At 43.2% G+C, this 9,782-nt stretch overlaps 2 protein-coding genes across 2 annotated transcripts; both read left to right on the forward strand.

The window, feature by feature from the left end:
• The first annotated feature begins 639 nt into the window (after nucleotides 1-639).
• LOC124695405 lies at nucleotides 640-2,946 on the forward strand. The gene is made up of 3 exons (XM_047228259.1): nucleotides 640-1,602; nucleotides 2,520-2,702; nucleotides 2,800-2,946. The coding sequence occupies exons 1-3, from the start codon at nucleotides 640-642 to the stop codon at nucleotides 2,944-2,946; spliced, it is 1,293 nt and encodes a 430-aa protein (XP_047084215.1).
• Nucleotides 2,552-3,497, forward strand: LOC124698074. The gene is made up of 2 exons (XM_047230596.1): nucleotides 2,552-3,015; nucleotides 3,104-3,497. Exons 1-2 carry the CDS (start codon nucleotides 2,947-2,949, stop codon nucleotides 3,488-3,490), a joined length of 456 nt encoding a protein of 151 aa, XP_047086552.1. The 5' UTR covers nucleotides 2,552-2,946; the 3' UTR covers nucleotides 3,491-3,497.
• Nucleotides 3,498-9,782: the final 6,285 nt, after the last annotated feature.

The following is a 9,782-nucleotide window of genomic DNA, read 5'->3' on the forward strand; positions in this document are numbered from 1 at the left end:
TCTGGTACGGGACCTTACCGAAAGATGGTTCTTTTTTCTTACTGGATTAGCTTGATAGCAGAATGTTGGGACACTTCATTGTCAAACGTTGTGTCACTCCATTGATATAAGTTGATAGCAGGCAGACGGTTGACTGAATTTGTTGTTTGTCTGTAACTACCTGTAGGAGTACCAATCAATTGTGAAAAAATAAAAAATATAAACAACTGCAAGATTTAACAAGTAGAGTTGAACATAGAAATAGATTCAGACAAGGTATCTGCTGTAACCAACTAGAATCAGTTTTTGATAATGTCTTTTTCTGAATTTAGCAATGTTCAATTATGCCATATGGGCCATACTAAAATTTACATTTTTTCTGTTCTTTTTTGTAGAATGGAGAGTTTATGTGTACGATTTCATTATCGCGGGAAGTTGGAATATGTTGGGAATGATTGGCAACACATAGGTGGAAGGAGTAGCTGCTCAATAGTGTCAATTGCCAAGCTCTCACTGGCAGAACTGAAGAAGAACTTGTCTGATCATGTCAGTATTTCAGATAAAGATTTACAGGCGACGCGGCTATCTTGGAGACTGATTGATAAGAAGCACAATTGTAATTGCTTGTGTAGTCTAGATGACAATACCACAGTGAACTCAATGGCTAGGCATGTGACTAGAGTTGCTGATGGCTATGTTGACATCTATGCAAGGATGCCAGACAATGCCGCATTTGACAGTGATGAAGAAGAAAATGGAGTAGAGAATCAAGTAGAGCATCAAGTTGATCATGGACATCATCAAGTACAGGATCAAGTAGAGCATCAGGTTGAGCATCAAGTTGATCATGGACATCATCAAGTACAGAAACTGCCAGTTGTGAGGGCACCAATTAAGGGCAAAGGCAAGGAGAATATAAAGAGCAGTGCACATGAAGAAGAAGATTGTGGAGAGAGCTCAGACAGTGACTACGATGGTGTCCATGAAGTAGATAGTGAGGATAGCAGTGCAGATGATGATGAGGCAATCTGTTACCGACAACAAGCATTGGAGTTGAAGAATAGAGTGAGAAGAAAAATGTTGGGAGAGGATGAGGTGAAAACAACAAAGGTTCCTGAAGAATTCATTGTTCCAGAAAACATGAAGCTAGATCAAGATGATGGCAGTGAGTGCTTCAACAGCGAAGATGAACTGTCATATGATGAAGACAGTGATGGAGAAGGAAATGTGAGAACAAGGAGGACAAAACACAGAGTTTATGATGAGAATGCAGATGTGAAAGAGTTTGAGCTTGGGCAGGTTTTCCATGATAGCAGAGAATTCAAACAAGCCGTAGTCAATTATGGATTAAAGCATTCCCATCACTTGTTATTTCCAAAGGATGAGAGAAACAGAGTGTCGGCGATATGCAGTTGGCCATCTTGCAAATGGAGAATTTACGGCTCACTTGTTCCCAATAGGTCACAATGGTTCACTGTGGGTGTGTACAACAATGTACATACTTGCTTACCAATAAGGAACAACAGGCTGGTTACTAGTACAGTAATTGCAGAGAAATATTTTAGGGAGATCAAGGATAACCCTGGTTGGAAAATAGAGAAGATGCAAGAGGCTGTGTTAGAAGACTTGTTAGCTGATGTCAGTGCATCCAAATGCAAACGAGCAAAGAAGCTAGTGATGGAGAGGATTGTTGATTCAACAAATGGAGAATTTTCCAGAGTGTTTGACTACCATCTTGAACTTGTCAGAAGCAACCCCGGAAGCACAGTGGCAGTTACTCTAAATCCTGATGTGACTGACAAACCAGTGTTTGAAAGGATGTATGTTTGCCTTGATGGTTGCAAAAGAGGGTTTCTATCTGGCTGTAGAAGAATTGTTGGGCTTGATGGATGTTTCCTAAAAGGTGCAGTAAGTGGGCAGCTCTTGTGTGCAATTGGCAGAGATCCAAACAACCAAATGTATCCAATTGCATTGGCAACAGTTGAGGGAGAAAATCATGACAGCTGGTATTGGTTTTTGTCACTCCTTCAAAAAGACATACAAATAAATAACCAAGGTGATGGATGGGTTATCATTTCTGATCAGCAGAAGGGCCTTATCAAGGCAGTTAGTAAGATAATCCCAGAGGCGGAACACAGAAATTGTGCCAGGCATATTTATGCAAATTGGAGAAAATTGCACAGAGACAAGCTATTCCAAAAAATGTTTTGGGCTTGTGCTAAATCATGTGATAGGATCCAGTTCAACTACAACAGGGCCAAGCTAGCACAGAAGACACCCGAGGGTGCAAAGGATATGATGAAAACTGCTCCTGAACATTGGTGTAGAGCATTTTTTAGGCTTGGTTCCTACTGTGATTCCGTGGAAAATAATCTATGTGAGTCATTCAACAACGCAATCATGAGAGCGAGATTTTATCCAATTATTTCTTCCATGGAAATCATCAGGAGAAAGGTGATGGCTAGAATTGCAGAGAATAAGGAAAAGTCAAAAGGGTGGTCTGGTACAATATGCCCCAATATATTCAAGAAACTGAAGCTGAATGTGAAAAGATCAAATATCTGCCAAGTTTCACTGTCAACTTGGAGAGACAAACATGCAGTTGCAGATATTGGGATCTATCTGGTTTGCCATGTTGCCATGCTATAAGTGCTATCTACACTGTACACAAGGACTTGGATGATTTCATTGCTCCATGTTACAGGATAGATGTGTATGACCAGGTATACAGCCATGTATTGGAACCAGTAGAGGGAAATGAGAGTTGGCCAGTAGCTACAAATCCTAGGCCTTTTCCACCGGTTAAAATGAAAATGCTAGGAAGGCCTAAGACAGAGAGAAGAAGGGAAGAGCAGGAGAAGCCTAAAGGCAACAAATTGTCAAGAAAAGGCTGCATTCAAAGATGCTCAATGTGTGGCTCCGAAAACCATAACAAAAGAAAGTGCAATGGTAATCCAGATGTTGTGAATGAACGTGCGCAGCAGAATAAAGCAGCCAAGAGAAGTAGAAAAAAAAAGAGATGAAGCAACAACCCAGGTTAGGAATTCTTCTACTATTTATTTTGTCATTCAACAATGCATAAATTTTTCTTCTACTTATCTAACTCGTACAATGTCTGTTACAGGAAGCTAGCTCTTCTGCCCAGCAACAACATGCGCAACAGCAAGAAAAACATGTGCTCTATGTCGAGAAGAAAAGTATTGCCAAGAACCAAGCTCCAGGACATGCCCAAGCTCCAGGACATGCCCAACAGCAAGCTCCGATGCGTGTCCAGCCAAGGCAACAACCTAGGCCTTCTGTTCCACCAAAGAAGAAGCAAAAGAGATCATGTGATGGAGCTGGACAATCAAGTTCTCAACCAATTGATGGAGCTAGTCAATCTTCTGCCAGTGTGCAAATTCGAAGAACTCAAACAATTCCAATGTCCGAGGTAGTGACAGAACGTGTTCCAAAACGCGGGAGGTTGAAGTGGTACTTATGTGGCAATGAAGGTGGACATGGACAAGAGTAGTCAATTTCCAATTTTGTCACTTTTTTGGTCTCAATTTTGTCACTTGTGTCAAATTAAAGTTATATGATAGGTCACTTTGCGATTCTGCTATATGAGAGTGAACTTTTATTGTAGTGTATATATGTTCTCAGATTTAGTGTACAAATGCACTCAAATAACAGGTGGTTGCCTGGAGGTTCAGTTGATGGTCATTGAATACATTTCGGATTTGATCAGATTGCTTGTTAGTACCTTGTACCATTTGACAAGAAGTCAAGCAATGTTAATGTGGTTGCTGAATACTCGTGTCAGTAAGGGAAAATAGGAGGATCAAAATACTCATGTGCCAATTCTGGGAATGTGTTTATAAATGGCCTATTCCATGAAGATTCTTTAGCTGTGATGCGTGCTTGGATGCTAGCTATTGCTGTCTCATTTTCAGGTAACAACTCTGAATTTAATTCAGAAATAAGACAATACATTATTCATGTAACAACTCTGAATTTGATTCAGTACATCATCGAAATCTAGACTATACATCATTGATTCACTGCATCAAAGACTTCTGTTTGGAGCATCTAGACTGATAGGGGTCGGAGCAGAGCCACCATCGATCCAGTCGAGTCGCCGTCGCGCGCAAGGACGGGCGCGCACGAGTCGCCGTCGAGCGAATCGCCGGATGGGGTTCCAAAATCAAGCGGCCAGCAAGAGCAGTCGTGCGCAAGTCGCCGTCGAGCGAGTCCGGCGCAACAACGGCGGCGCAGCGGCGGGATTGTGCTGGCCAGTGGTGGGCGACATCGAAGCCAGGAGGAGGAGCGCGAGCGACCAAGCGACTTTTCGCCCCATTTTCTTTCCGTAATCATCTGCCCATCTACGTGGCAAAACCAGAGTCTAAATCAGCTTAAAACAGCCGTCAAAGAGCTGAGGGGGTTAGTTAAACGGTAATGGAAACCTGGGGGGGTTAAGTGATCCACTTCAAACCTGGGGGTGTTATTCGTTCCAAAGATGAAACCTGGGGGGGGAGGCATCTGGACTTCTTTCGCACCCAAAGTGATGGACATAAAAGTATCTCCAACAGCTGAATCCAATAGGTTCCTTGAAGAAAAATTTAATCCTGCATAAAAGGTTTGGATGATCATCCAAGTAGTTAGTCCATGGGTAGGGCAATTTTTTACCAAAGCTTTCATTCTCTCCCATGCTTGGGCAACATGTTCATTATTGGATTGCTTAAAATTCATAATGCTACTTCTCAAAGATATAATTTTAGCAGGAAGATAATATTTTCCAATGAAAGCATCTTTACATTTAGTCCATGAATCAATACTATTTTTAGGCAAAGATAGCAACCAATCTTTAGCTCTTCCTCTTAAAGAGAAAGGAAACAATTTCAGTTTTATAATATCCCCATCTATATCCTTATGCTTTTGCATTTCACAAAGTTCAACAAAATTATTAAGATGGGCAGCAGTATCATCAGTACTAACACCAGAAAATTGCTCTCTCATAAAAATATTTAGTAAAGCGGGTTTAATTTCATAAAATTCTGCTGTAGTAGCAGGTGGAGCAATAGGAGTGCATATGAAATCATTATTATTTGTTCTAGTGAAGTCACACAACTTAGTGTTCTCAGGAGTATTCATTTTAACAGTAATAAAGCAAACCGAATAAAATAAAGTAAAACAAGTAACTATTTTTTGTGTGTTTTTGATATAAAGAAAGCAAACAAGACAAAAAATAAAATAAAGCAAGACAATAAACAAAGTAAAGAGATTGGGTGTGAGAGACTCCCCTTGCAGCGTGTCTTGATCTCCCCGGCAACGGTGCTAGAAAAGTAGCTGCTTGTGACGGTAAAGCACACGTCCGTTGGGAACCCCAAGAGGAAGGTATGATGCGTACAGCAGCGAGTTTTCCCTCAGAAAGAAACCAAGGTTATCGAACCAGTAGGAGATGAAGGCCACGTGAAGGTTGTTGGTGAAGGAGTGTAGTGCGGCGCAACACCAGGGATTCCGGCGCCAACGTGGAACCTGCACAACACAATCAAAGTACTTTGCCCCAACTTAACAGTGAGGTTGTCAATCTCACCGGCTTGCTGAAAACAAAGGATTAGTATGGTGTGGAGAATGATGTTTGCTTGCAGAAAACAAAAGAGAACAATGATTGCAGTAGGTTGTATTTTAGATATAAAAGAATGGACCGGGGTCCACAGTTCACTAGTGGTGTCTCTCCAATAAGATAAATAGTATGTTGGGTGAACAAATTACAGTTGGGAAATTGACAAATAGAGAGGGCATAACAATGCACATACATATCATGATGACTACTATGAGATTTACTTAGGGCATTACGACAAAGAACATAGACCGCCATCCAGCATGCATCTATGCCTAAAAAGTCCACCTTCGGGTTAGCATCCACACCCCATCCAGTATTAAGTTGCAAACAACAGACAATTGCATTAAGTACTGTGCGTAATGTAAACAATACAAATATCCTTAGACAAAGCATTGATGTTTTATCCCTAGTGGCAACAGCACATCCACAACCTTAGGGGTTGCTGTCACTCCCCAGATTCAATGGAGACATGAACCCACTATCGAGCATAAATACTCCCTCTTGGAGTTACAAGTATCAACTTGGCCAGAGCCTCTACTAGCAACGGAGAGCATGCAAGATCATAAACAACACATATATGATAGATCAATAATCAACTTGACATAGTATTCCATATTCATCGGATCCCAACAAACACAACATGTAGCATTACAAATAGATGATCTTGATCATGATAGGCAGCTCATAAGATCTAAACATGATAGCACAAGAGGAGAAGACAACCATCTAGCTACTGCTATGGACCCATAGTCCAAGGATGAACTACTCACGCATCAGTTCGGAGGCGGGCATGGTGATGTAGAGCCCCCCGGTGATGATTCCCCTCTCCGGCAGAGTGCCGGAGGCGATCTCCTGAACCCCCCGAGATAGGGTCGACAGCGGCGGCGTCTTTGGAACTGTTCTGGTATTATGGCTCTCGGTGTTAGGGTTTTCGCGGACGAAGGAATAAATAGGCGAAGGGGCAGAGTCGGGGGACGCTCGAGGGCCCCACCCCATATGGCAGCGCGGCCAGGGGTGGGGCCGCACCCCCCTATGGTGTGGCCGCCTCGCTGCCCTTCCTCGACTCTTCTTCGGTCTTCTGGAACACTCCGTGGAAAATAGGGCCGTGGGCTTTTGTTTCGTCCAATTCCGAGAATATCCGTAAACTAACTTTTCTGAAATCAAAAACAGCAGAAAATAGGAACTGGCACTGCGACATCTTGTTAATAGGTTAGTCCCAGAAAATGCATAAAAACATTTTAAAGTGTGAATAAAACATGTAGGTATTGTCATAAAACAAGCATGGAACATAAGAAATTATAGATACGTTGGAGACGTATCAGTGAGCACCATGTAGAAGATCCCGGACATGATCATGATCACAATGTAGAAGATCCTGGGCCTGATGAGGAAGATCAAGACGGGGGTCATCATGACGATCATGAAGAGGAAGATGATGGACTGGGTGCAGGACCCTCATCATCAAGAGCTGCTTCTCAAGCAGACGAGTAACGCAAGAGCTGCTGCCCGAGAGAAAGCCAAGCTGGATCAATTGGAGATAGACGCGATTACTCCATTGTATGAAGGATGCAGGCCCGATGATACCCGCCTGAAAGTAACGCTCATGGCTCTGGAGATGAAGGTAAAGCACAAAATGACCGCCACATGCTTCAACGAAAACTTGTCATTCCGGCACGAACGTCTTCCCAAAGGGAACAAGTGTCCGACTAGTATTGAGGAGGCCAAGAAAATCATGTATCCTTATGATTTACCGCACGTGAGATGAGTACGCGGGGTCTACCATATGTTCAGAGTGCAGCGTCAGTCGATACAAGAAGGGGAAGAAAGCTCCTCGGAAGGTGGTGTGGTACTTTCCAATCACTCCTCGTCTGCAGCGGTATTTCACGGACCCTAAGCAAGCAAAGCTAATGATCTGGTATGCGGAGATGAAGAAGCGAGAAGATGACGCAAATGATCCGGAGATAAAGAAAAATGACAGGATGCTGAGACACCCTTCGGATGCTTGCCAGTGGAATGTGTTGAACCTCGAATACCCAGAATTTGGGAACGATCCTAGGAACATCAGGCTAGGCGCAAGCACCGATGGAGTCAATCCGTTTGGCAGCTAGAGCAGCACGCATAGCACCTGGCCCGTGTTTGTGTGGATGTACAACCTCCCCCCTAGCTGTGCATGAAGAGGAAGTACATTGAAATGAGTATGCTAATTGAAGGGCCGAAACAACCAGGGAACGACATCAATATGTATATGGGGCTGCTGAAAGAGGAGCTAGCCACGCTATGGGACGCACCAGCCAATAGGTGGGACACCGCCGTGGAAGAATATTTCCCTATGAGGGCCGCACTGCTTATGACGGTGCACGACTTTCTTGGTTACGGATATGTCGCGGGGCAGGTGGTCCACGGATTCAATGCATGCGTCAGGTGCATGGATGACACAACGTATCGCCAGCTAGATAGAGATCACGGGTCTTCAAAAACGGTGTCCATGGGACATCGAAGGTGGCTCCGCAGCGACGACGCATGGAGGAAACGCAAGGATCTGTTCGATGGTGAAGCCAAACCCCGAAGACCCCCACGTACGAGGAGCGGCAAGCAAATATACGAGCTATTTGCTCTTCAATTTTATTTGCACTTGCCGATGATTAGAATGTTTGGTCACTACACTTGGAGGTGGGGCTAGTGAGCCTGGTGTGATGACACAAATATTAATCTCTTGTGCATCCTACTTGGCCTCACTGACCCCATCTCTAAATGTTAATATTTTTCTACCAACAAAGTATGAGGCATTTATTTAGTTGATCCTACTTGGATCGTATTTGAGTTGGCCTTCTTCGTTTATTTTGGTCTTTCTTCGAGATATTGTCGATGATCAGAATGTTTGGTCATCGTACACTCGGGGGTGGCGCAAGTGAGCCTTGTGTGATGGCACAAATGTCAATCTCTTGTGCATCGTACTTTGTCTCACTTACTCCATCCCTAAATGTTAATATTATTTGTTTCGACCAACAATGTATGAGACATGCCATTTAGTTCATACTACTTGGCTCTTATTTGAGTTGGCACTTCTTAATTCATTGCATTGGCCGATGATTACAACTAGCACCATCTAATGGCAAAAGGATAGTGTAAGACCATTTCAGATGTCCATGTAAATTTCTTGCGCATTTGATTTGGTCTTGCATTTCACCTTTTGCGCTGTGTGTGTCATTATATGAGGCCTTGTCATTCCATTTACTTTGTCTTTCAGAGTGCCGATGATTAGAATGTCTGGTCACTACACTCGGGGGGCGGCGCTAGTGAGCCTGGTGTGATGGCACAACTATCAATATCTTGTTCATCCTACTTGGTCTCACTAACACTGCCCCTGAATGTTAATATTTGTTTCGACCAAAAAAGTATGAGACATGATATCTAGTTGATACCACTTCGCTCGTATTGGAGTTCGCCGATGATTAGAATGTTTGGTCACCCGTACACTCGAGGGTGGAGCCAGTGAACCTGGTGTGATGTCACAAATATCAATCTCTTATGCATCCTCCTTGGCTTCGCTGAATCCATCCCTAAATGGTAATATTTGTTTCGACCAACAAAGTATGAGGCATGCTATTTAGTTGATACTACTTGGCTCGTATTTGAGTTGGCATTCTTCGTTTACTTTGGTCTTTCTTCCATTTTAGTGCCGATGATTAAATTGTTTGGTCACTACACTACGGAGCGGTGCAAGCGGGCCTGGTGTGATGGCACAAATATCAAGCTCTTGTGCATCCCACCTGGTCTCGCTTACACCGTCCCAGAATGTTAATATTTGTTTCGACCAACAAAGTATGAGGCATGCTATTGTTATCACCAGATTTTGACCAAATCAGGAGATGGGCCGTAATTGAGATGGGCTTGGAGGATATACACGTAGAGTGTCTCTGAATCGGCCTCGTGCGAGAATTTGGGCTATATTGCCAGTGTATCTGTACATTATGGTAGATCGCATCTTAGTTTAGAATTAAGAGATAGAGTTTGGTCGTATACGACTAGGTTTATTCCAAAGATAGAAAGTCCCCGGACTATAAATATGTATCTAGGGTTATTGAGAAAGGAGGACGATCACGTTCACAACAAACACAATCTAGGCGCATCGCCACCCCTTGTTTCGAGGGTTTCTTCCGGCTTGCGATCTAGGCAGTATAGGTTTATTCGTTATCTGGTG

The sequence above is a fragment of the Lolium rigidum genome, chromosome 3 (assembly GCF_022539505.1).
Source record: "Lolium rigidum isolate FL_2022 chromosome 3, APGP_CSIRO_Lrig_0.1, whole genome shotgun sequence".
Lineage (NCBI taxonomy): Eukaryota > Viridiplantae > Streptophyta > Magnoliopsida > Poales > Poaceae > Lolium > Lolium rigidum.

What these genes read in the sequence shown, in the direction of transcription:
- LOC124695405 (XM_047228259.1), top strand. Translation starts at nt 640, where the DNA reads ATGGCTAGGCATGTGACTAGAGTTGCTGATGGCTATGTTGACATCTAT. An exon ending in TGCAAGAGGCTGTGTTAGAA is followed by an intron (nt 1,603 to 2,519) that starts GACTTGTTAGCT and finishes GAAACTGAAGCT; the next exon opens with GAATGTGAAAAGATCAAATA. An exon ending in GGATAGATGTGTATGACCAG is followed by an intron (nt 2,703 to 2,799) that starts GTATACAGCCAT and finishes TGAAAATGCTAG; the next exon opens with GAAGGCCTAAGACAGAGAGA.
- LOC124698074 (XM_047230596.1), top strand. Translation starts at nt 2,947, where the DNA reads ATGAACGTGCGCAGCAGAATAAAGCAGCCAAGAGAAGTAGAAAAAAAA. An exon ending in GAGATGAAGCAACAACCCAG is followed by an intron (nt 3,016 to 3,103) that starts GTTAGGAATTCT and finishes TGTCTGTTACAG; the next exon opens with GAAGCTAGCTCTTCTGCCCA.